The following is a 27,597-nucleotide window of genomic DNA, read 5'->3' on the forward strand; positions in this document are numbered from 1 at the left end:
ACACGACAAAAAAAGGAAACCTGCGTTATTGACATTTGACTGAGCTTGCAACGTTCGAACTTAGTTTTGTTATTGTTCAGTTTGTTTTTATTTCTGGCCATCACAAAGAAAAACATTATGTGCCAAACATAGCAGAGGTCTACGAAAAAGTAGGCCTAAAGCCTTTGTTGAACGGCTTCATGTAAATGCAGTATCACAGCAATGGACAGAGGAGCTGCGATAGCCCAGTGGGTAAATTTAACAACTTTAAAACACAAAACTAACATCTCAAAACAGAGCGCTGCATAAATACTGAATAGTGAATAACCTCCTAAGTTGAAAAACCAGCTCCTTGTAGGCCTATAGCCTATTGATCAAACGTTAAAACTGTGCACGAACGACGGATTTTTTGCTTATTCTACAAAATAGGCTAGGTTAACTCTACTGATGTTGCAATGAAATAGTTCACAGCACCATGATGTTGGTATTTAATGCTCCAACAACAACAATTCAACTCGAGTAATATTTTAATCAACAAACTCTTTCAATTGAACAGTCAACATAAGATATCGACTAGTTACGTCACCGCAACATGATGCAATACACGTTAACCAGTCTTGTTGATAAAAGAAAATATTTTTTCACCAATTCAATTCAACCAGAACAACTTGATCTGTCGACCGACAAAGTGATGAAAGTCTTGTATAATAAAACTTTAGACCTACTCTCTCTCAGTCTATTCATACAGTGTTGGGTTGATAGTGTTAAGCAAGATGCGCTTGAGCGCTATTCTGTAGTCCCCACACACCAGATCGGCCCGCTTGTCCCCATTGACGTCAAGTAGCTTCACTCTGTGATGACGTAGACTGCAAAAGGTGTTGATGCCCGACCAGTCTGTGACGTTTCGAAATTCCCCGTTCTTGTTCAAGGCTACGTCGATTCGACTGAAAAAGATGGTTAGATCTAAATTGAAACTAGTAGGGTGTAAAACCAGCATGAGAATTTGTTTGAGTGGTAAAGTAGGCCACAGTGCATAGCTCTAGCTCGCATAGCCATGAAACTAATATTGAACGTGCGCAAATACAACTTTAGCAACAACACAAAAAAGCGACAAAATTAAGCGACTTCACAAACGCAGAAACTTCAAAATCAAGCAGTGGTGGTTCGACTCTCGGGTATGTGCTTGAGCAACATATTCAAGGATTGCTTTCACGTCTCCACGTCTTTTAGGCGCCTTTTAGGCGGTCCACGTCTTTAAGGCGCCTGTCAAATAGGCGCACACACTGTGGCGTCAGGATATTCAGGTGCGGAGCACTGTGGCGCCCGTTCATTTAGGTGCTATTCCTAGTTAAGTCTGCAGATTGTATCAGCTCAGCTTTGGCAAAACCTAGTCTGGGTTTTAACGGGAAACTAAGTTACTCTTCAGTCTTCACTCAAGCCTACCACCCGCTTGAATATAGGCTACGGTATATTTTTTACTGTTGTTTAATGTAGTTATTATTGGACTTAACTAAAAGTGAACTCAGCCATGTTCGGAAACTTGGATAATAATTTATTGATAAAGCTTTCGCCGACGCAAACCTGGACCAACAACAAATAAATGCCGAACACGCGCATTAAAAAAACAATATATTTTTCTGATCAATATAAGATTTTGTGTGAAAAGCATTGCGAGATAAAGCAGCTTCACTCACTGAAGCCATGACTAACAACAAATAAATGCACGCGCATCAACAAAACAACATATTTTTCTGTTCAATATAACATTCTGTGTGAAAAGCATTGCCCTACTTGCCAAGCTGATACAATCTGCAGAGTGCAGACTTAACTAGGAATAACACCTAAATATCCTGACGCCACAGTGTGCGCGCCTATCTGACCGGCGCCTAAAAGACTTGTCTGCGCCTAAAAGACTGTCTGCGCCTAAAAGACTTGCTCCCCCATTCAGCGGTAGTGCCTGGTGGATGGAATAATGCACAGACAACAACATTTCAACAATCCGAAACTTCACTCGGTGACCGGGACACGTCAGTAGATCAAAGCCTCTACAAGAAACTGCCTCGAAGCTTCTCAGTCCTAGTATAAAGATCCCTTCAATCATTCAACATAGTTGTTCAACATATAACTCATTGTTTTAGCTCTATTAGAAGATGAACTTTCTGATGACCCAATTAGGGTGAAAAGAAACATTCTGTAAAAGGTTTTTAGGTGGCTATAGCAGCTATGTATGATATAGTCTTAACACTACTGAGTGTACAACTGTACATGTTGCAATTTGAACAGCAATCTTGCAGCATATCTTCTTTCGAAAGCATCCCAGCTGCAATTTTAAGAGGACAATAACATACAACACCAGTGGACCGTTGCCAAACCGAGTACCGTAACTAACGACATAAAATTCCACAATTATCTATTACTCAATAATGACCAACCAAGAACTATTCACCAACAATCAGCACTTACGACAAGCGTGCGTGGTGGCAGAGCAGGTCATCCAAACCATCTCCATTGATATCGCCCACAGCCACTGAAGCGTGTCTCCCCTCGTTGTACATGAACCGGCAGATAGGAGTGGGTCCTTCCCATGACAAGCCCAAGTATATCCCACGGTCAGAAGCGAAGTACAATCTCCTGTGATGATCATAGAAGGTCATTTGTGTCGTCATCAATTCAGTTTCAGTCATGCAGTTCAGTTTATGGTTTCAAATCTTATCACAATCGTTCGGACAAATACGAGAAGGAATATCAAATGTTTTTATCCAACTTTACGTTGAATTGTTCACTGTTTTCATATTTCATCTAGTCTTCATTTATTACGTCACACTCAATAGTGTCTTTCAAGAGATGCTGTGTTCAAAACACAAATCAATGCTCTAATTGTCGAGTGGTGTCTTTAGACGACCTCATGAAAAGATTAGATGAATGTGCCGGCTGGCACGGGAATGTTTCTGTGACCTGATTTATTGTGGTTTTAAACTAGGAAAATTTACTCGGTTGCACTTTTCAAGTAACAAATCAGTCCATTTCAACGTTGACTGAATCAATGTGAAAATGAGATGACTTGTGTCTGGGTCCCTGTAGCAGCTCATAAGCTATCTGTTTAGTAAAGCGCTGAAAGTGATGCATATCTGCGATTGATAAAGCGCTATATACAAAACACACAATTCCTCTCATTAACAATGATACTGAAAGATCATATTAACACCTTTCCCAACCGCAATCTAATTGCGGAAGGATTAAACTTACACCCATCCGTCCGGGTAGTAGCAAAGAAGGTCTCTTATCTTGTCGTTGTTGAAAAAGCCTGTGTAGTATCTCCCATAAAGACATCGTCTGTCCCTGGATCGCCACACTTCACCTAATACCCCTGCAGAAGGATTCGCATTCATTGCAATGGCCATGAAATTCTCATCTGTAAAACTACCCTGATACTTTCAGATATTACCGTTGCTCTTAGGCCCGCCATTGGGCCGGGTACCAATGATTAATCCCGGGGCGAAAATAAGACACCACTAAATAAATTCATTACAACAATATATATGCAAGTTTTTTCAACTTTTTGCGTCCCTTGGAAATGTTTTGGGGCCCAAAATCATCCAGGGCCCGAATCTAAAAGTACTTCCTCGAACCCCTTGGCAACGCTGCTGCTTGCTTCTCAAAGAAATTCTTTCAAGTCGATCTCTGAAACCATTATTGGACATGCGTACCATTCCAGTTATCCGCACACAGGATAATAAATGATTGGAAGCTCATATTTTAAAACTGATGACATTTAACTTCATTTGTCTGAACACGGATCAGGCTGCACATATCACTTGATTAGTTTTCACTTTTTATCGCAATTTATTATAATTTTCATATTATTTATTAGTGTTATATTATATATCAATATCACTTTTATACACATATCACTGGCTTACATTCGCCACAGCGCTTCAACTTCTGACTTTAAAAGAAAACTACCAGAGTGACCACCGCGATAGCTTGCTCAACCCATCACAAAAGTTAGAAATTGGCAAAACTGAAACCTCACCTCGATCGACAGGAGTACATGATCTTCTACCACAAGGAACTGACTGAGCCCCAGTAAGACCGTCGCCATCTCCAGGCTTTCCACATTTCTGGTCGATGGTCGAGCACCTCCGCCTGTGGTAATAATCGCTACATTATAACGTCCAACCACAAACCATCAGGAAGTTGCAAACCAAACATCGTAACGTTTGAGAGAGCGGTTAAGAAACCATTGAACAAAATAATTCCCCATTAGTTCTTGCTTGAATTCCACATCACAAAAAGTACGAAGGGTCATATTACCTGACTCTCGTGCCCCCACAAGTGGCCGAGCACGCACTCCACTTCTCCCAACTCCAACCCTCCTCCTCAAAACGATCGCACAAGCAAAACTCCCGATGGACTTGGTTTCCCGATTCATGAAACTAGTATCAATAGGATTATGCCACAAGGAAAGTTATCCTAAAGGTGTTCAACACTTACACGTGGCCAAAAATAGAGGAATTAAGTGCAAAATATACAAATGAATCGAAATTCTACCAAACTACACAAGGATGTACAATTGTACATGCTACAAGACATAAATTCCAATATTGTTACTATCTTGCTGGATGATGTATAGAAGTTTCACAGCTTCAGCATTTGTTTTTTTTTTTTCGAAAACGGTGGGATCTTATGTGCGGGTTTTGCTTGAAAAGTCGACATCCAAAATTTCAGCTCAATATGACGCATTGTTCTGGTGTTCGGAACCTCAACGGCAGTGCCCCACATCTACGTTAAAATCAACTGAAGCTGGGGTGTCGAAATTCTACATTAGAGGGCTTTGCAAGTGCTAAAATTTACAGAGACAAAAAACCAGAGCGTCAAAAAGTCGGTTAATGTTTGTTTGTTTTGTTATATCTTTATCCTGCATTGCGAGAAAGCGGACTTGAGCGCTATGCATCGGTGTACGCCTTCCGACGTACACCTGACCCACGCCGCAGCCGACGGCAATGTCTGTTTCCGGTTGTCTACTCTACTTATGACTTAAATTTGGTGCTACCCATTACTCGAAATCGATCACTGCAAGGCAATTATCGATTATTGTAGAAAACGCTAGAGGCAATTATGGTAAAGTTTCTTGCCCAGGGAAACAACAGCAAGTGCGGGTGGCTGGAGTCGAACATGCAGGCTCTCGACTGCGAGCCCAACGCGCTAACCACTCGGTCACTGCTGCTATCAATCACTGCTGCTAGCCAATGTTTCTATCAATCACAATTTTACAAAAATGCACGAAAAGAAAAATGGTTGGAGACCGCTGCTCTGAATCATCACTATCATGAGACTTGAACAAATTCAGAAATGAATAAGCTGTTCCTCCATCAAACCAACAACTGGCATGGGTTGGGTGCAAATCTATCACTATCATTAACCGATTATGCCACTGCCAGCAGGTGGCCTACACACATGTTTAATGTTTATATGATATTACTATTGCATAGTTATTAGTTATTTTATTATTATATTTTGTAGGTGTAATTTGATTATTATTACATTTATAATAGCCTACTATTGTGGTGGGATGGCGTAGTGGGGTGGCGTTGGGTTTTCAATTACGCGAACCTGGTTCGACTCCCTGCCTAAGCAGGTTGCTGATAAACACCGCTCACCTCTGTCCTCTACTTAGGGTGTATAAGTTGGGTCGGTGGAGTTGCCGAAGGAAACTCCACCGACCCACCCTAACCCAACTCCACCCTAACCCACCGAGAGAAAGTGGCCACTCTATCTACTCGTTACTGCAGAAGGCTTTGTGAGATGAGAATTGAGAACCTTATCTTACCATTCACCGAAGTTGAGTAACTGAGTATGGGACTAGCTCTATACTATATTGCTATTATATTAGTCTTTACCTCAGAATAGTTCCCAGAGGCAGGAAGGTATGTAGTCGACCAATCACATTGTGATGTTGCCACGTACCGCTCATCCACACACCATCTACTCCTCCTGCGGAAGTTGGTGTTAGGGAGGCAGGTGCGGTGATCGCAGGAGGAACTCCACTTGTTCCACTCGGTCCAGATGCCCCTCCTATCGTAATCTTCATCTTCTGCATAAGAGTGAGAAGCCGGCGGTGAGATACGTTGACAGAAAAACAATCAAGAATATGGAGTCCGAAAGATGCGTCTTCATCCAAATTCAGTTTTGTCCCTATTAGTGGGGGTGGTCGATTCTTTTCTTGCAGCCATTGTCTTCACTCATATTCTCAATCTTATTCCATATCGCATCTTCTTCCTACAGTGAAACTTTATCTGCCTCATTCTTCTTCAAATTAGGTTTAAGATTCCACAAGTGTAGATAGAAGGACCTGTTTCAGCCTAATGCTGCGGGTTTGCTGTGGTAATAACGGTATGTGCAGTTGTCACAGTTCCCTGGTCATGTGCAATGACAAGTGATGCTGAAGTCAGAGTCAACCCTTATGAAACAATGATACTCTGACACCAATACCACTCGTCATTGCACATGACCAGGGAACTGTGTTCAGAAAGCTGGTGCAAACCGCTATTACCACAGCAAACTAGCAGCATCAAGCTGAAACAGATCGTTTGTATGTACATTCTACATTGTAAAATAAGTAACGATCATGCTGCTAAAAGCGAAGCTCAAGCTATTACACTGTTTGACTGCCATAACATAATGATGATGTTCCGAAAGCTGGAGCGAACCGCTATTACCACAGTGAATTCGCAGCATCAGGGTGAAACAGATCATTCTATCTGCACTTAAAAATTAAAGTAAGGATCAGTCTGATAAGCTCAATCATAGCATGGGTATAAGATATTGCGGATTTGTCCGGCTCCAAAACCATGAAATGGAGCAAAAACGGTTGGAACACCTGGTTGATCTGATCAAAAAATAAAGAGCCTAAAATGTAGATCTGTACTAAACTCATCATCATCATCATAATCCATCGTCGGTTTGTTCCCCACTAGTGGGGGTGGCCGATTGTTTCCGCGCAGCAATTGTTTTAATCCCTTTTCTCCATTTCACCCTGTCCCTTGCATCTTCCTCCTTCAGTCCGACTTTTTTAAATTCATCCTTCACTTGTTGTTTCCACGTTCTTCTTGGACGACCGCGTTTCCTCTTCCCATCCACCTTTAGATCTAGTGCCTTTCTAAGAAAACTTCCTTCCTCCCTCCTTATCACATGTCCATACCATCTTACTCCATTTGCCCTTGCCAGTTGGTCTATGGTCTCTCTCATCTCTAGCATATCCAACAATTCTTCAGTCCTTTTTTCCCTTCTCGTTTTCACCCCACACATTGCTCTCACCATTGACCTTTCCGTTCTTCTCAGGATTGCCAGTTCACTCTCTCTCAATATCCATGTCTCGCTACCATATAGCATGTCTCGCTACCATATATATGCTACCATATATCCATGTCTCGCTACCAGTAAGATCTGTACTAAACTCATGTTCAGCAAACGTTTCGAATACTATACTGTCTTCTGAAGACAGTATAATTACAAAGATAATTACGTTTTCTGAACAGTACTTTAGTGTCTTCATTAGACTTGATAGAAATAAGACGAAACATACCAGTATCACATTCAAACTCGCTGTTGCAGGCCTGAGGAACGTTGTAACAATCCTGAGGGCATGCTCCCCTGGGGTCGCACTTGATGTTCCTGAAAGTTGTTACGTAATAATATACTTATATTTCGCAACAATCGCTTCATCACGAAGAAAATAATAACGGAAAGACATAAAAATAATTACCGGATTCAGAAGAGGGATTTTGCTACAGATTCATAGAAGTTTTTATTCAAAATTCAAGAAAATTTCGCTTGAAAATTCATTTGTGAAGTTTGATTACAAATTCACACAAAGTAAAAATGGCCAACTGCTGCTATGAAGAAGCACATTGTTGACACCGACGCGTACACCGAACAAAACTTTTTAAGAAACAATTGGATCTCACCTGTATCTGTACCCCCCGAAGCATGGCTTGTCGCAGGGGGTCCATGGACCTGTAAGGATTTCTTTTCCTACGCATTGGTCGTTTTTGCAAACTTCTCTGCAAATTAACCAAACAGTTTTAAATAAGCAGATATAATAATCAACTGAGAAAATTCTCCATCCAGCGATAAAGAAAAAGCCTTACAAACTTCACTCTGTCAACCTCGATAACCGGCTTGCGTTAATGGTTCAAAGTCCTACAAGTATGCGAAACTTCAAAAATTAACCTTTATCAATACAAACAAACAGAAAATTCTGTACAGGTAAAAGCCTTACACTAGAGCTGCCTTTCCAGGGCATCCGAAGGAAAACTCGCCATCAGCATTGACGCATCGTCTGAATCTCGTCTTGACCCCCTCCCCACAAATGGACACGCAGGTTGATGTGACCCCCCACTCCGTCCACTCTCCTGCAAGCACATGCGCCAGTTTAAAAGAAGAGCGCAACAAATTTAAATCCAATCTCTCACGTCAGCAGAGACTGACATTAAATGTAAGCATTTAACAGCAGAAAATTTTATGTAGCAAAAAATTTTATGTAGCTGATTAGAATTTCATTGACATGCCATAATAACCATGAGCAGACGACACTTCAAGTCAACTGCTCCGTCGATAAACTGAAGCAGAAATGCAAAACACATTAGATTTCAACTTTCTATTGATTCATAGGCACATGACTGTGGTGAAAATATTGCTACAGGAAGTAGAATAATGTGATGCAACGATGGTGAACGCATGTCCCTTTGTAAGCGATCAAGGATGGAGAAACATTATTTAGGGTTCGTTGGCGCAGGACCTACGATACATGAGCAGTGCGGGAAATGGAGGTGATTGCAACTGAACGATTTTATCATTTACAAAAACAACTGAATACATATAGCCGCTGTGAGTTTAGAACAGTTTATAGGATGAAAGTATAATTATAACAACTTTCAAAGTTGATTTTGAAATTCGAAAAAAATAACTTGCCGTCTTTCTTAAAGTTTCGCACGTCACCGCACTCATAGTGAGCGTTCAGCTCTGCCCAGTCTATCTCCGATACTTCTCTCTCATCCGCAATTACTGAACCATCTTTTTTAAGAATAGAGTATTCCCCAGCACTAGCAAAAGCAGTGCTCGGGTAGTGCAACACAGAATCAAAGTCGTATTCGAACCCGTAGTCCTCCACCGCGCTTTGCTCTTGCTTCAGAAAGTTGTGACGGTTACCTGCGCGACACAAACATTGTGCTATTATCAACATAGTAATTGTAAGGGAATACTACTTCCACTAAAAATACTATTGTTGAAGAAAACGAATTTACTATATATATATATATATATTATTTTTTAGCTTGTTGTGTCAAAGTTAGTGTCCAGTAGTTGAAGATCTACATTAAGTACATAGGAAATGAGAAGGCAAGGAAGCTAAGGTTCACTTTCGAGGGTCTTGACAAAGCTCAGGCAAATAGCTTCTGGCAAATATAAGAAAGGGTTTTTGATTCTCCTTTCAATATGAAGAGTCCCCGCTTATTCAGCCCACCTCCAGAAAGGAAGATTTTGGATTCTTAAGCGGGCGGGACTATTATATGAACAGTGGACTTAATATGCGGGGCACAGTAATACATAAAAAACATACGTAACAAACAACACAAAGTGTCTGGAATGGCCTTTGTCACAAATAAGCATAATTCATGTTCAATCTTATACGGATGTTGTAAAATGCAGAACGAAAGTAATGTATATATAGACTAAATAATAAAACCCAAATCTAAGAAGTTAGCACAGTGCGAGACAGCATGAAAGTCGAGTCCATGTAACCTAAAGAAAAAACTGGGATTACAGCTTTCAAGCAAAGACAAAAAAGCATTGGGGAAAGCTCTCATGCCATGTTTGCTTTTGGCAAAGCCAGCAATGCACTTTTCTGCATTGAAATTTAAATTGTTTTTTATGATATAAAATTGCAAATGTTACATCATAAAATATATATTGCTATGTATTGCCATCTTTGTTATTATAACCTGTTTTAGCTTCGATGTAAGGTTGGGAAAGTTTCAGACAGCAAAACCTGGCACTATCTGACAATATAAAAAGATAAAACCAAAAGAACATAACTGAAACCAGCCATTCCAACATAGCACACAAAAGTTAAAGGGCGGGGAAACCCAAATTAACTTTGCGAGTTTTTTGTTTCAGCGTGATGTCATTGTGTACAACATGCGTTTTAGCAAGAAAAAAATCCAAATTTTGTTGCCCTCGTCTCGCTAGGGCCGCTTTTGTTTGATACCCGTTTGCGAGGTCTTGTTGCGCATCAAGCTGTGATTCTGTTCGCTGTGACGTCACAAAGTACATATAGTTGTGGCCAAAAGTTTAAGACCAGACTTGATTTATGACGATTTTTGCATTACTTCAAAATACTGCATCAGATATAAGATGATGCATAAAGATGATGCAACTGAAACAATATATGATGCAGTATTTTGAAGTAATGCAAAAATCGTCATAAATCAAGTCTGGTCTTAAAATTTTGGCCACAACTATATGTACCTTGTGACGTCACAGCGAACAGAATCACAGCTTGATGGGCGCGAGACCTCGCAAACAGGTATCAAACAAAAGCGGCCTTAGCAAGACGAGGGAAACAAAATTTGGATTTTTTTTTTTGCTAAAACGCATGTTGTACACAATGACATCACGCTGAAACAAAAAACTCGCAAAAAGTGAATTTGGGTTTCCCCGCCCTTTAACAATTACAAGTACAACTTAGATAGGATATCAGCTCCATCTCTGTTTTGGTAGGCAGTGAAGTTAGAAGTTTAAATTTCAATTAAAATTTTATCCAGTCAAAAGTCTATCTATAACTGACCTGCAAAGATATTGTCGTAAAACACATCAACATATCCATCTCTGTCTGCGCGTGCCTGTTCGTGCCAGAATCCCAGGAGGTGAAAGAACTCGTGAATAATTGTAGGAACAACCTCACACCCATGACCGAGGCTCATAAAGTGAACGTGGTCTCCCTGCTTCCCCACGCCGCCCAACACGCTAAGTATAATAAAAACCCATGAAGCACAACAATTACAGTACAAGTCATAATTCTAGGCACTGCGAGGAAAATGTATGAATGCCTGGTTTACAAATTTAAATTTTGAAGGAGTCGGTTTCCACACAACAAATCGCATTCAATGCTCTTAAACTATGCAGTGAATGAGTGAACTAATCTGACGTCCCGAGTATAGGGCCTGAAGATTGATAACACAAGTAAAAAAACTTTTTTCATACTGTTTGAACTTTAAAAACTGGCAAGTTTAGGGCAATAATTTAAGAGTGCCGAATCGGAGTTTGAGCTCTGGCTACATTATTCCAAATCACATTTTTGAGTTATGATAACAAAACAACTATATATATTTTGGTGAAAAGTCACATAATTCATGACTGTAACTTGCACAAAGTCAGCAACAACTTCAGTAAAGGGACCACGTGCTAGTTCTAACAGTGGTCGTGTTGTCAAGGCGACGATACAGTTGGGCATCATCAGGGTACTTTGGGAATGAATATTACAGTATGTATAATAAATATTTAGTATTGATAAATAAGGTATTGACCAATTTTAAATTCTGTTTGTCAATCTAAGAAATATTTATGTATTTTATATTTCATTTGTGTATCGTATCTGCTTTTTGTTACATTTTTAGAGTAGTTTATCCGATGAAATCACTCACTAGCACCCTTTGCCGTTGGTGATGGCGGCATAAGGAATTCCACCTTTTGGGATCCGACCAAACGTTTCTGGTATAGGGGTCAGGTCTATGCAACTTTTCTGGGAAAACTGTCTACTGGCTTCGTAAATATTATGGATGGTAGCGGCAGCTATCAAAGAAATAAAACAACGTTGATGTATCCAATCTATCCACAACAGAATCTACAAGGTAACACTTAAAAAAACATGTTCAGTTGCATCGATGTAACGTAAATTAATTGCACAAACTCTTCAATAGCATTCTTCAAAAAGCAGCTACCATCGACCTTATACCAAGAGTATATGACAAAGCAATATTACACTGCTATGTTGAAAGTATCCACAGTACGACGGCTGCATAGCTGAGTGGAGAGAGTCATTGTTCGCCGTTCGTAAGGCCGCCGGTTCGATACCACTCAAGAGCATGTGGCTGTGTCTTTGGCAAGACACTTAAAGGTATGCCGTCGATTGGAGAGTGGCGGCCCTTCGTCTATACCGTAGCCCTTGATTTCTCTCACGATTATGAGCAGCAGGCTGCTCTAGAGAGAATATGCTTACGGCCCTTCTTGGGGCTATGGCCTACTGAACTGTCCGGTAATAAGTTGGCATTAAGCAGTATTTATACCATTGGCTTAGTGTTTTACCATTGTACTGTATTTATACTGTATGCATAATAGCGTGTCAACAAGGCTTCAAATTTGTGTACAATATACGTACACATGTTGGCTCTGAAAGTAACAAAGTGATAGATTTAAACCATGCTATACAATTTACTTTAGCAACATGCTATTCAAAAACCACAAACTACCCAGACAGCAATATCCGTCATTTTTACACTGATTCAACGTCTGGCTACAGACTAACAAGAGTTTACATTGATTCAACGTCTGACTGGGTACAGACCAAGAGGATAGAGAAACATGGTCACATTATTTTCAACATTATCCCAACACCAATATAAAATAACGCAGTCGAAAGGAAAATTAACTAAAACGGAAAAATGTATTTCATTGATGATCACAATATCGATAATGTCCTTTATTGCTGAGTATATACCAACTGTTTTAGTGATGCAACATAAAATGTCGCTATATTAGGCAGTGGCAGTTAATGAGAATTGTGTCAATGAAGCAATAATAGTGTACAATGACATTTTAAACAAGTCAGGTTTAAGCAGAAATACTGAACTGATCAAATGAAAACTATCGCAGTTGCATCAGCTTTTCTGGGTCTGATATAACTGCGCAATCCATCAACTATATACCTGACTACTATCACATTCAATAAAGAAACTTTCGTGAGATAAGCTACTTTCACTTTCTCAAATGGATTTGAAGCTATTTCCCTTTCGCATAGCTCGACTAATTTTTCACTAGTTTTCAGATTACATAGTAGCAAAACAAAAAACCCTGCTTGTGAACTTTATGCCTTGGATAAAATATTGCAATCTGCACAGATCACTTGCAAATATATTGTTATTCTAAACCGTCAGATTCCTCTGATCTGTTAATGTTTCATACGCTTTCGCTGCACTCACAGAGATCTTCAGCAACTTGGTAGTACACCTGCACTCTCCCATTGTCAAGCTTTGACCAGCGGCCCTCGGCTGATATCGATTTGAACACAGTGAAGGTTTTATCACGGTTGGGATCAGCATAATGCTGGAAGAATTAAATAAATTAAAATAATAATAACAGAATTTATACAGCGCCAAATCACAGTGCAAACTATGCTCCCCTGTGCGCTGTACGATGGTGATAAAATAAGATATTTAGTTGTAATATTGTTCACTGTTCAGTGAAATAGAATGTTTTCATCATTCAAATTTTCATTATGCGTAAGTTGCTGTTATTGTAAAAGATGGAATGGTGATATGTGATATGAAATGATGAAAAATGATATGAAACATATGAGGAGGACATATGCCAACACATGACCGATTAATGATGATCAATTGCTTTTACATTTTAGGCAAAACCGATATGACAGATTCAGATATTTTCAATACAACGGCAAATGCGACACGAATGGGTCTTACTCTGATAGTGCAACTTTTTTACAATTTTATCATCAAAACAAAACACTTTCCTGATTTGAAATCTAATTTTGTGCTATTTTTATGCTTTCAACAATTTTTTGTAAACTTGGGTCATGCCGAATTGTAATCCTGTTTTTTTTTTCGCTGAGACTTTTCAGTCATTTTTCCGAAATGACTTGAAAAAATTCGGTCATTTTTACATTTTACTAGCTACAACATTAAGTTTCGCTGAGAAACGTTGTTTTTTTCAGACATTTTGACCGAAGTAACTATATTTTTTTTAGACATTTTGTTAAAAAATTGGTCAATGACCGATAAATGACCGAAAAAAAAAACAGTTGTAATCATACCATTTTTTAAATGGGAAACTAGCCTACAAACCAATTACTGATACTCGTCCATATCAAATGAAATATTTTTGAATGCAGTATTATAATGTCAATTTTTAAATCATTTAAAAGCCATTCACAAACGCCATTTGAGAGTACGATTTTTCCGAGCTCAAGGAGCCATAAATTAAACACAGATTACCTGTAAAAGTGCTTGGATGTTTCCTTCATCAAAAGCAATGTCTCCTTCAAAGACCCCATTTGAAGCGCATTGACAGTTTATTGGGCATTCTGTGTCTGGATCGGTTTCAAATCCAAAAGAGCATTGCTCAGTACACAAGGACGCATCAAAACCACATGAAGCTTCTACAGAAAGCAACAACACAAGAAACTCTAAGTAAAAAAAACCTAGGCTACGAACTTTACAGTGTGACTAATGGTACCTAACACAAAGCAATATAAGATATAAAGAACACAATAAATTCTATTCATATTACAAAAAGTGCTCAATGTCATGCAAAAAGCGAAGCAGAGCGAATTACACCAAAATTAGTTACAAGTTCACTAAAAACCTTAACAGCCTGTTTTAAAGCATTAATAAGCAGGCTGTTAAGGTGTTTAGTGAACTAGTAACTAATTTTGATATAAGAAACAAATTAAGAATGTTTATTTTAAGTTTGTTACAAGATGCATAGAAAACCACATCAAACTTTAAGTAAAAAAAAAAACTTCCCGAGTAAGTTTAGAGTGTTATATACTTAATGTTGTAGCGGATCAAAAGACTAAACAAAACTACATAGCCTACCTTAGTTTAGAAACGAAAACAATTAAAAATATCCTTGTTTTATTGTATTATATAGCTTTTGTTGGCGAAGTACATGCCCACCGAACCAACAGAGCATTTGGATTAGAATGATGCATTTCATTGTGAATCTTTAAATGCATCCAATGAATACATAATAAAAATGCATTTTCACTTCAACACAGCATACATACTTGCACAGTTATTCACATCAAATAAACTGGTTGAGGGGTTGTCGCCTTCCAAACGCTGGCACGAAAGTTGTTCGGCAGTGGGCGGGGGTACAGTAGTTGCTGAGGAGGTATACCAGAATAATAAAAATGTTCCAAAAATCGGTCGTAATATTTTGTAATCAATGTCATTTTAGAGCTTCGGTACGCTAGAGAGTTTGTCTTGTGGTACAACAAGCACTCAAAGCCGAGTAACGCTACCACATTTGACATGTTTAATTTATATTTACAAAAATATTTGTCGAAAACGTTGGTTATATAATATATAAAATATATTTTAATGCATTTTTTTTCTGTGAGTGTTAAAAATAAACGTAAATACGTTATATATCTGGTTGCGTTCCTCAGCTACTCTGTGTGCTTATAATACAATATCATTTTTTCAAACAAAAAACAAAAAAATTTTAATGACCAAGAGGCCATGCAATCCACTGGCTTGTGCAACGGCCTATCAGTTTAACAGTTAAATATATATAAGGTTCAGATGCTAAGTCCCACACCCAGATCATTCGTAGAAGTTTTTAAATCAGAGATTTTCTATTTCGTCTGTTTTGAGATGAAATAATGTTGTTCAAGCTGTATGGAATCACAATATTGAAGTCATATTAGATAGTTGTACTGAATGACCTAAAACCAAAGTTATGTTACAACTAAACAGTAAACATTCTATTGATAAAACGAATAATAACCTCACCAATTACTATGATAACGCTCAATCCAATAATCCCAAGAGCAATGAAAGCAAGGGACACAATTTTGAAGTTTGTATCTCCAGGTGGTTTTGGGGGTGGTTTTTTATCCTTTACAGCTGCAAACAAAAGCAATATCAATACGATTACAAGTCAGTTGCATTTGATATCTAGTGATGGCAAAGACCTTCAACTTGGCTTGGCATAAAATATGACATAATATCATGATTGTCACGATTTCTTTCTATCTCTTACCAGGAAAGAGAATAGGATATCACCGAAAAGCAGTCAATTAAATGATCGGATAGTTCTACTAGTGAAATGATAATGAAAGTTCTTGAACGACTTAAACGAATGGTTCAGCACTTCCAGCAACTAATCAAACGAAAGTAATAGTAACAGTAAACAGCAATAGATTCCAACGCTTACAAAGTTCTATTAATCGAGTTTAACGTAATCCACTCACAGCTTCTCATACGATTCTAATTTCAATCAGAAATTATATTAGCACCAACTTTGGTTTACTCGTATTCAATAACTTCAACTCTCGATCAACAATAATCTTTGCGTCTGTTACCAACTACCACTACTACAATAAAAATCTTTCATAAAATTACGCAAATTACACCACTATTTATAACAGGTTGTTTGATCTAGTGACTTCGAGAAGGTTACGTAATGTTACATCATAAGAACTGATTGTTCTGTCAAGTTGCACTACACGTAAACAAGCAAGTTAAAGAAGCTTCCAGATTTGCACGTAGCAGTAGAATGCTCTAGAAATACGTCACATAATAAAGATTTCGCAAGCAAAGATCTACTGGTAAACATCCTTATGACGTCATGACAAACAACATTTGGCAATTGTGAAAAACAAAGAATATTCCAGGTTTGCACGTTTACAGAATGTTATGCAAATACGTTACATAATAAAGATTTCGCAATCAGAGGTTATTACAAGACAGTAACAGATAATAACACATTGCTCAAGAATTCCACAATCAAAACAGGACGTTCGGCCAAGATACAAAGCAGCCCGTCGCGAGGCCTTGCACATTGATTGTGACATACGCCCCCCTTAAAATATTGTTGCAAACAATATAACAACACAATCAATCACAAAAAAAAAACACCAAAGAAATACCGCTGTGTTATTCAACACAGCGGTATACAGCTGAGCAACTGTCAAGTTAATCAATGTTTATTCGACTCATAGAATTGGCTACAATGTTGTCTCTGCCCGCAATGTCTTCAATGCGATAGTCGTATACTTGCAGTGCCAAAGCCCAACGCATTATCCGATCGTTTTGAAATTTGGCGTGGGAAAGGAAAGTTAATGGCTTATGATCCGTTTGCAAAACAAATGGTTTTCCCATCAGAAACAGACGGAATTTGTTAATGCCCCAAATTATTGCAAGACATTCCTTTTCTATCGTTGAGTATTTCTGTTTGGCATTGGTTAGCTTCTTACTGGCATATGTAACTGGATACAGTTTGTCATTGTGTCTGCATCATCACTGCTCCAATACCAACGTTTGATGTATCGGTTCGCAATTTCAAAATTGGTCTTTGCAGAAGACTTTCCTGTATTGTTCGAAAAGCTCTCTTTTGTTCTTCTTCTCACATTACGTTGTTTGGCATCCCCTTCTTGGTTAGATCACTTAGAGGTGCAGCAATCGTAGCAAAAGATGGAATATGATCCCTGTAATAATTTAGCAAGCCAAAGAAACAACTCACCTCCTTTTTAGTCTTGGGAAGTTTTGCATAAAAATCTTCTTTAGGTTATCTTCATTTGGCGTAACCAGGGCTGGATTTCAGCCGGAGCGGTCTGGAGCGCCGCTCCGGAAGCTCGATCAAAAAGTTGACTTGTCCGGAACGGCGTTCCGGAAGCTCAAATATTTTATGTTCTTATTATGCTTTGCCTTGTTCAGAGTAGTGTTAAGATGGTGCTTGTAATTTGTATCATTCATTTGATCATTCAATCACTGTCTCTATATTACTTAGATAATATAGAGACTGTGATTCAATACAATACAAAGATTAAAAAGGAGTCTCTCTTTTACTGTAACCATTGTTAAACAATGGAATTGTGACATTGCAAAAGCAACATTGTGCTTCTCTTGGCTTATTTTGCGTTCAGTCAGCAACAATTGGAAGTTTAGTAAAGTCGCTATTAGTTGAAGCTTAGAAGTAGCACCAGAACATACTCATTTTTATAAGAATTTATAAATCTAATCTGTTGTATGACTTTAATTTGGCCTGACCAGAGCACTCAGTCTGTTCTAGGAAGAAATTAGCATTAAAGTAATATTGAGCCTAGAAGCATAATTATACGAAATTTTGAGACCAAGAATTAGGCTAGGTTGATTTTTTTTACGTGCTGTGCTGGCGCTGCTTAGCACTTAGCAGTCTGAAGTTTTGAGTATTGAGTTGATGTTTTGAGTTTATATAATTTATATAAGTTTGTATAATTTCGTAGCGCATTAAAAAAATTCTTTGACACATCAAATAATTTACTTAATAAACTATTTTTCCGGTAGAAGTAGTCAGTTTAAGTTAAAAATGAACAAAATTACAAGTTTCTTTAGCTCTGCCAGGAAGCGAAAACTTGTGGAAGACAGCCAACAAGCCATTTCCACTCGTGCCGATTCGATCCCTTCTGAGTTACCATCTTCGTCCTCAACTTCTGTTGCACAAGTGTCTACATCTGTAGATGCTTCAATTTCTCCTAATCTACTGGCTCTGTCCTCAACTGATGAATGGCCTGATTGTTGGACTACATTTCAGAAAACAAATGATCAAAACCAGTATGAATGGCTCACAGCCAAAGGCGGAAAAACTTGGTTGTGTAACATGTGGACAAGTTGGCAATTTAGGCGTAGAAAAAACAGCAGGGGCAAGAATTTCACGAGAATGGAGCCAAATAAACATAAATTACTATGGAACTACCAGATCACAACAGTTAAGTTCCCTTCGGAAAAAAATATACGAACATCGCAAAAGTGCTGGTCACAAATCAGTGTCGCTCATTTTAACACAGTCGAAGGAAAACCTTATTTTAAAGTGCAGTTGAGGCACAATATTCCCGTGAAAAAGAGGTCACACAAAAAATATTTCGAACTGCGTACAAAGTCGCAAAGGAAAACCAATCATTTAACAACTTCGAGAGTGAAATAGATGTGCAGGAACTTAATGGGCTTGAAATGGGACGTATTTTACATTCACGTAAAGCCTGCAAGAACATTGTGCACCACGTAAGTACAGAAATGAGGACGATTCTATTCAAAGAAATCGTTGAGAATCGTAAAAATATATCTATAATTCTTGATGAGTCGACAACGTTGAGCCGCGTATCCACGCTGATAATATATCTTCGTACCAGTCTTGACGGAAGCGAACCTGTGAATGTATTTGTAGATCTTGTTGAGCTCGCTAGTCTTACAGCGAATGGCATCTTTGATTCCCTGATGAGCTGCCTAAAATCATATGGCATGTCGACAACATTTTTATCTTCTTGTTTGATTGGTGTTGTATGTGATAGCGCGGCTGTGATGTTAGGTCGCAAAAATGGTGTGGCAAAATTGCTTCGTGATGAATTTCCAGACATTGTGGTGTGGCATTCCATAGATTGGAACTATCAGTTGGTGATGTTGTAAAATCAGTTAATAATGTGAATCGATTTCGATCTTTCATGGACAAGCTCTATAGTCTTTATCACGCTTCTCCTAAAAATAGCAGAGAATTGGGTGAATGTGCAGCGGCTGTTGAAGTGCAGTTGTTGAAAATCGGAAGGGTACTGGACACACGTTGGGTAGCCTCGAGTTTCCGCACAGTTAATGCCGTCTGGAATGATTTCCCAGCACTTGTCGAACATTTCAAAAAGGGAGCTAGTAGCGACACAAGAAATTCTCGGGAACGTGCGAAATATCAAGGACTCTTGTCGAAGATAACATCCACGGATTTTTGTTGGACTTGGCTTTGATGTACGATTCCTTGCAAGAGTTATCCGAAGTAAGCCTCGAACTGCAAAACAAAGCATGTACTATTTGGGATGCAGATAACAAAATTAATAATCTTGCAAAATTATTTGAAATACGTAGGAACGAACCCGGGCGACATTATCGCATTGCCAAGGATGCTGAAGAAAACTTAGAGTTCAAAGGTGTGGAATTGCATTTAAACAATTGCAGATATAGCCCGCCAATCAATCCCCACATCTTCTATCAACACTTAGAAAATTCCATCCGAGATCGCTTGTTGAATTCAACAGACTCGTCATTTATTAACGCCTGCAAAATAATTGATCCAACTACTTCGCCAGAGGACACAGTAATGACACACGGAGAAAACGAAATCACTGAAGTGGCAAAGAGATTGCGCTTAGATGAACGCGAAGCTGTGAGGGGACTTCGTGAATATGTGACTACAAAAAAAAGATCCCAGAGTCTTCAAAATTTGATAACGTCACTGAAATCCATTCCAATTTCATCGAGCGAGTGTGAGCGCGGATTTTCACAAATGAACCTCATACTGACATCTGACCGTGCTTCTCTACACACTGTAACTGTCTCAAGTTTACTTTTTATACCAATGGTCGGTCCTCCACTGAGACAGTTTTCACCAGCGAAGTATGTTGGATCCTGGTTGCGCCAGGGACGTAACTCGGCAATTGAGAACCGAAGTCGCCAAAGGTCTTGTGGTTTCGAATACGATAAATGTCTTGAAACGTTGTGGAACTTGCTGTAATTTTTTGTGTTATTGTTTCACAAAATATTCGTATTTCACTAAAATACGAATATTTGCATTGAACAACGTGATATAAAAAGAATTTGTTAACTCGTGTATTTCCTCTAGTCTAGAGATAAATATTATAATTTTTCAATATTTCGTTTTAACATGGACACAATTGGTCCCTTGCTTGTCAAACTGCCATTAAACCGCGCTGCTGGTGCTGACAAAATTTCAGCTGAACATCTTGTTTATGCTGATTATTCTATTCGTTTTTATATTGGTGTACTTTTTAATATGTGTCTTAATCATGGCACTGTACCAAATTCTTGCTTGGACACTGTCTTAGTCCCGATTGTAAAGAATTTGAATGGCGACATTCAAGATTCAGGTAACTATAGACCTATTGCTGTAGCGTAGCCACAGTAATCTCAAAACTGTTTGAACGTTTTATTTTGAATCATCTATTGCCATTCTTGAATACCAGTGACAATCAATTTATTATTATGTTTGCTGATGACATTTGCTGCATCTCTGCTAGTTTGTGTGGCTTACAAAATTTGTTAGATGTTTGCCACAATTATGCTGTTGAACATGAAATTACTTTCAATTCTAAAAAGTCATTTGGTAGGGTCATGCGGAGTCAAACGGGACACTTTTTCAGTTTTTTGAATGCCACATAAAACCTATAATGAAATTAAAAAAAAAAAATATTTACCACAGAGCATTACACCTTTTAGCAATGAAATAAGACATTTTTCAGAAAAATTAAAAACTTGCAAAAACACAAAAAAATGTACTAAGCTGGGGTAGGTGTGGCCCATTTGACCCCATCAGCTGTGGGGTCAAATGGGCCACAACTTCTATATGTCTAAATGGTAAGGAAAGAACTTTATTTTTGCTATTTTATCACAGACCTGTTGGGTGGCATGTATTTTGTTCAAGTGATGCTCAACAATTTTAGCAATGAAGGCCTTCTACGCCCTTTTCAGATAAAGGTAGAACACATAATTTGCACTGCTCTTTTTCGCAACTAAAATTGAATGATATGAATAAGGAAACATTTTACAAATGTTTAATTTTAAACCGGCAGTCATAAACAGAGTAGAAGGGGCCAAGTCAAACAGCACGGTCTATAGTTGACAATTGAAATAGGATACTATACAATAGGGTGATAGATTCATAAATTGGGGAAAAGTTAAAAGTTTGAAATTCAAATCGGGCACCCTCTCGCATCGTGTCAATACCTGAAAAAATAATCCTGTCAAATTTTTGGGGCAACTGAAAACATTTTTAAGGTTGCTACCTACTTTGAAAGCTTCACGGAATACACTAATAGCAACACGGGATTACATGATAGGAAAATAATGACAAAATTACTCAAAATTAATTAGTTCAGTGTTGACAGATGTCCAGAATGTTATTAGTTATAGTTATTGCATCAGTGTAGACTTATTCCTATCTGGATACAGCTGTCTGGAATTTTAGACTGTCATGAGGAGGAACTGTATTTGCTCTTTGTCATTGGTGTGCAGAAAATTGTATTGGCTCATCACGCTCAAATTTGTATTTGCCACACCACATTCAGATGTCATTCACAACTCTCATGCCAAGTAGAGTCGATGTTGTAGCAATGTAGGTGTCATTGAGTTCCTAAAGAGGTGGGTCTTGACTCAAAAAGTCAAAATGCAGTTCAGTAATTTTTTAAATCGTGTGTTGTTTGCTGTGATGAAGTCCTGCAGTTCTTTCCTATTGACAGTCATCAAGTCCACAATGGCACGTTTAGAAGGGTTCTCAAATCTTGGACTTTTCAAAGCCTTTACCACTTTCAATTTTATGCTTTCTATTTTCCTTTTGCTCAAAGAGAGAAGGCATGTCTAGAGCATGCAACCAACAGCTATGTATGTCTAATAATAATAATAGGCCTGTTTACCTAAAAATACCATATAAATTAAATAGAATTAAAAAAGTTATGCGAGTGAGCTATAACTTGTCAAAAAGTCAATGTGGCCCATTTGACCCCATTTTATTTAAACAAAAAATTACAAAAAGTAAAAAAGTGGGACTATTAATATTTTCAACATACTAATTCAGCATTCGGGGTGTATGCTGTTCAGTAAATTTTCATTCCAGCTTAATTAGTTTTTGTGGTATACCAAAGTTTTTTTGGTAAATTTTCAAATTTTAATACATCTTCACATTTTTTGGCCACTTTTTGCATCATCTGAAGTATATTTTCTAAATGTAGATCTGTGTTTGTTTTACATGATGCAAATCTATGGGAAAGCAGCTTTTAAATGAGCTATTAACTTCCGATTTTAAAAAAGAATAAGTAGGAAAAAAATGTGATAAGTAAACAGAGTAACAGAATGGCCCGTTTGCCCCCGCGTCCCATTTGACCCCGCTTGACCCTATGTTATTCTCCCCAAAAAGTTTTATCTTTCACGTGCTCCTCTGCTACATCTAGGTAAATCTGAAATTGTGTTCACAGACTCTGTAAAATACCTGGGTGTATTTATTGAGAGTTCTCTCTCAGATGAAAATGATATTTTAAGGCAAGTACGATCTCAGTACTGTGCTGCAAATAATGCAAAATCGCATTTTTTTAAATGCTCACCTGCTGTAAAAAACATTTTATTTCGTTCTTATTGTATGTCGTTTTACGCATCCCAGTTGTGGAACAAGTTTAGATCTTCTAGTAAGTTTATAAAACGATTAGGCCTACGTGTTGCTTACAATGACTCTTTCAGAATATTGCACAATTTGCCTCGTTATGTCAGTGCCCGTGAATATCAAGTAATGAATAATATAACAACGTTTGATGCTTTATTGAGGAAAAACATGTTTTCGTTTATTAACCGTTGCATACACTCCTCAAATCGCTTTATATCAGACCTGATGTCATCTGTTTGTTTTTATTGTTCTGAATACTTTCAATTCTTCCTACGCTCATTGTATGTAAATTTGTAACAGTGGGTTAGATAGCCTATTTATTGAGCTTTTCAACCGACCGACGCCATCCAAAGTGGCTCTCTGTCACCTTTGTGCGTTTGCAGTTTGTGTATTATTTCGTTGTTTTATTTTGGATATGGACATTGGACAGCTTTGTCTGACGCAAATAAATAATAATAATAATATCATCTACAGACTAGCCTATGATACTTACTTTAGCAACGTTTTAATCACCTACATCAAGTGTGTTGCTTCAAAGCTTTATAAGGCCATATTTCTGAAGCTCTTCTACTGCACCTATAGCGCATTTGGAAAGGAAAAAACTACCGCTCCGGAAGCTAATCTTCTGGAAATCCACCACTGGGCGTAACGGGTCTGCTACTATTCGGTGAGTCCGAATTCGGTGAGTCCGATTCGGTGAGTCTGATTCGGTGAGTTCCTAACTTCTAACCCCTAACCTTAACTCCTAACCCCTAACCCTAAAACGGCAATGATAATTAGGCTATGGTACCCGATAGTATAAAAAAAAATCCCCCGTTAAGGGATCGGACTCACCGAATCGGACTCACCGAATCGGACTCACCGAAACGGGCCATTCCGTGGAATCCGGGGCGTAACCAATCATATCCTACTCTATGACCCAAAAATTCAACATCCTTGGTCGCAACAACGCATTTTGACGGGCGGGCTGTTAAATTAGCGGCATGAAGGCGCCCAAACAGTTTGTCGAGTGTCCGTACATGTGTGTCCCAATCTTTAGTGTGTATAATCAAATCGTCAATGTAACTTTCCACATTATCCATTCAGGATAGAATCCTTCTGAATGCGCGCACTAAAGTCGCCCCAGAGTTTTTTATACCCAATGGCATTCGAATGAACTCATATGTTGCATCTGGTGTAACAAAAGCAGTCTTGGTAATATCCATTTCTTTCACTGGGATCTGCCAATAACCCTTACTTAAATCAATTTTCGTGAAATATTTACTATTACCCAAGCGTTGAAATAAACCTTCGGCCGTGGTCATCGGTTCCGGATCTCGGAGAGTAATTTTATTGAGCTTTTGAAGAATCCAAAGTGAGCTGGGGATGGACCACTCAACGCTTTGGAAATTAATCGACAGTTTGTGGAAGGTGCAAATATCTCGCGATCTGGAGAATGAGCAAATGATTGCTGGATATGCACTCATTGCACTGCCAGCAAAGCGTGGAAAGTATAAAGATGCAAATAAAACGCTGTTAACCTTAGTAAGTCGCTTCATCGGGAGAAGTGGTGACTCCAATCAAACAATGAGGGACTTTCTTCGAAGAAGTAAGCTACAGCTTCCACATGGGACCCCAACTTTTTATCTTCACTTTTGTCTGTTTATTGTGTTTTTTACGTGTTTTATCATTTGCACTGTTTAATTACGCATTTTCGTATTTTATTTAAATTGCTTAATAGAAATCTTCATCCTTACACCTCGTGCACCTGTCCAAACAAAAGAATTTGCTAAGTGGGTTCTAGGCAGTAGGTTACTTGCATAGCAGGCACTGCACACTGATATGTTTAATAGTGAAATTCACTTTGTAACACAGTGGGGAGAACTGTCACATTCTCAAGAATTTCTGATAAACTTGACACACTTTATAGCACCCAAATGCACTTAAATATCCTGACGCCACAGTGTGCACACTTGTTTGACAGGCGCCTAACTGCCTGCACTTAAAAGATGTTGACCCCCGCAATCATTCAAAGGGGCTTGAACTTGAAGAAACCACCTCGTATTTGTTGGATATGGTATGTTTTTCTTTGAAGTGTTTAAATTTGGTGCCCAAGTCACATTGATACTGGGCACAATTTATCTTCTCAGTGGCCCTGGTTGTTGCTTGGTACAGGTACACCCATCAAGCAGTGAAGCGATAATCAGGCACTCTTGAAGAAGGTGCTTTATGGCAATGCTTACGGTCCTTTAAAAAGGTTCATTTAGGAGTAAACTTTTGGGTAGACTTCAAATTTGGCTTTCAAATTTTTGTTTTATATTCACTTGACATAGTATGGCTTTTAAGATGTAGAAGATATTTGATTGATTTCCTTGGGACGACTTTCAATCTTACAACATATATATACATTTAAGACCAACGTTCCTGCAAAATTTGTAATTGTGTGTTCTTGCATTAGTACATTTATTACAATATTGCAAGGATACATAAATTTACTTATACAGTAGGCACACACACCTCCGACTCCGAGCCGAAACCACTACCACCTTGAGTTGAAAAAAGGGGGCCAGAGTTTGGCCGGAAGTAGAGATTGTTCCATCACTACAAGCCTCATCCTGCTATGGTATATCCATAAGACCTCACTCTCTTTTTAGTATGACTTAGTTATTTTTTTATTTTTGAAACAATAGGATTTTATTTTGTCAGGTGATAAAGTTTGAGGATGTCTGTTGTAGAGCACAATGAAGATGATCAACACGCCACACCCCACAATAACACATAAAAACTCACATTTTGTTGTGGCAGCTTGAGCTTGTTTCTTTTTAACATACTTCTTTCTATCATCTTTTTGCTGTTGCCCAGATTTTTGCGGTGGCCTAGATTTTTGTGGTGGCCCAGATTTTTGTGGTGGCTTGGACTTTTTCGGTGGCCCAGATCTTTGTGGTGGCCCACTTGATGGTGCAGGATGAAATTCATGGAAAGTGGAATAAGTTGCCTCCATAAAAGCACAGGTTGCTTAGAAAAATAACAATTAATTACGAGTATCTAATGAATGCAATTTTCAAAATTGTTAAGCTTGCATTTTGCATGCTAGTAATTATCTCATAGCCTAGTCCTGTAAGCTCCCTAAAGTCATTAAATAGCCTCCGAAACTATTACGGCAGTATAATATAATAATAATAATAAATATTTGAGTTTGTAAGCACCCAGGTGCTTTTTCATCATTCTGATATACATAACGCATTTGCTGTTGATTAGGTTAACAGCTAGTTTCATAACTAATAACTCTAACCATCAATAAGATCTGATAACATATATATATAAACTTTTAGAAGACATATTAGTGGGAGCAGAAAATGAAAAAAAATACGATCATATGTACATGAAAAATACATACACAATAGTACTGTCACTTAATACATAACATCATAAGATGATTTCAAGGTAAATTTCAATGGATCACTGTTCCAGTGCTTGTCAAGTCTTGCCTTGAATGCATTCAAGCTAAGTGCATTTATGACTGTTGGTGGTAAATTATTCCAGGCATTTACTACATGTACTGTGAAAAAGTTGCTTCTCAGCCTTGACATAGTTTGTGGCTTATACAATTTTAAGTTATGGCCTCTTGTATCATAGGTATTTGGATTCATTTGAAACAATGGAGTATAATTTACATCATAAAAACCATTTAAATATTTATACACTTGAATAATATCATGGCGAAGACGTCGGAATGCTAGAGTAGGCAAGTTTAATTTTTCTAATCTTTCAGAATATGACAAACGCTTGTAGGCCATGTTTGGTTGCCAACTTCCATAAGCCAACATTTCTCCACTTCATTCATACTTTAAACTTTTTGTCTACTTGTGTTTGGAAGTGAAACTTTTTCTCTTCACTCGCAACCTTTTTACACAAACAATGTAAAGTCTAGCACACACTGACAAGAAACATTGCTGATAAAAGTTGTGCAAAAGTTTGAGCGTCAACTTATAAAAACTTACAATTGATTGAGTTTCGCTTTTTGAAGCATGATCGTTGCTTACTTCGCAATGTACAGTATATTTTAATGACCTGTTTTAGCCTGATGCTGCGAGTTACACTAGCTTTCGAAACACAGTTCCTTTTTCATGCGCTATGACGAATGGTGTTGAATTCAATGAGTTGTTTTTCAATGCGGCCCTTTTGTTTGGTTTCAGGATGTTGAGTTTTTTGTTGTAATTGTACCGCGTCGTTTTCTCCTGTAGAGATTTTCTCTACAGGAGAAAACGACACGGTACAACTACGCTTCAAAGAAGCCATTTTCATAAGTAGATAGAATCCAAACATCAACAACCATGACAAAAGGGAAGAACTACATCACTTAATCAATTAATCAACTAATTTAACAAAATTTCACAGCAATAACGCTTAACAACAATTATATCATAGCTG

General features: G+C 38.2%; 1 protein-coding gene across 1 annotated transcript; it reads right to left on the minus strand.

Annotated features, from left to right (window-relative positions):
• Window positions 1-74: 74 nt before the first annotated feature.
• Window positions 75-26,204, minus strand: LOC145774787 (uncharacterized). Its single transcript, XM_082586100.1, has 17 exons — window positions 25,957-26,204; window positions 15,792-15,905; window positions 15,062-15,160; window positions 14,268-14,431; window positions 13,236-13,359; window positions 11,682-11,829; window positions 10,826-11,004; window positions 8,953-9,189; window positions 8,261-8,393; window positions 7,947-8,042; window positions 7,565-7,653; window positions 5,880-6,073; window positions 4,294-4,415; window positions 4,013-4,125; window positions 3,226-3,346; window positions 2,443-2,610; window positions 75-923 (listed from the first exon to the last, which is right to left on the minus strand). Exons 1-17 carry the CDS (start codon window positions 26,165-26,167, stop codon window positions 716-718), a joined length of 2,520 nt encoding a protein of 839 aa, XP_082442226.1. The 5' UTR covers window positions 26,168-26,204; the 3' UTR covers window positions 75-715.
• Between the last annotated feature and the right edge of the window lie 1,393 nt (window positions 26,205-27,597).

The sequence above is a fragment of the Aplidium turbinatum genome, chromosome 1, assembly GCF_918807975.1.
Source record: "Aplidium turbinatum chromosome 1, kaAplTurb1.1, whole genome shotgun sequence".
NCBI lineage: Eukaryota > Metazoa > Chordata > Ascidiacea > Aplousobranchia > Polyclinidae > Aplidium > Aplidium turbinatum.

What these genes read in the sequence shown, in the direction of transcription:
- LOC145774787 (XM_082586100.1), bottom strand. Translation starts at nt 26,167, where the DNA reads ATGGAGGCAACTTATTCCACTTTCCATGAATTTCATCCTGCACCATCA. An exon ending in TGATGTGAATAACTGTGCAA is followed by an intron (nt 14,432 to 15,061) that starts GTATGTATGCTG and finishes TGCTTTCTGTAG; the next exon opens with AAGCTTCATGTGGTTTTGAT. An exon ending in ACATCCAAGCACTTTTACAG is followed by an intron (nt 13,360 to 14,267) that starts GTAATCTGTGTT and finishes TAATTCTTCCAG; the next exon opens with CATTATGCTGATCCCAACCG.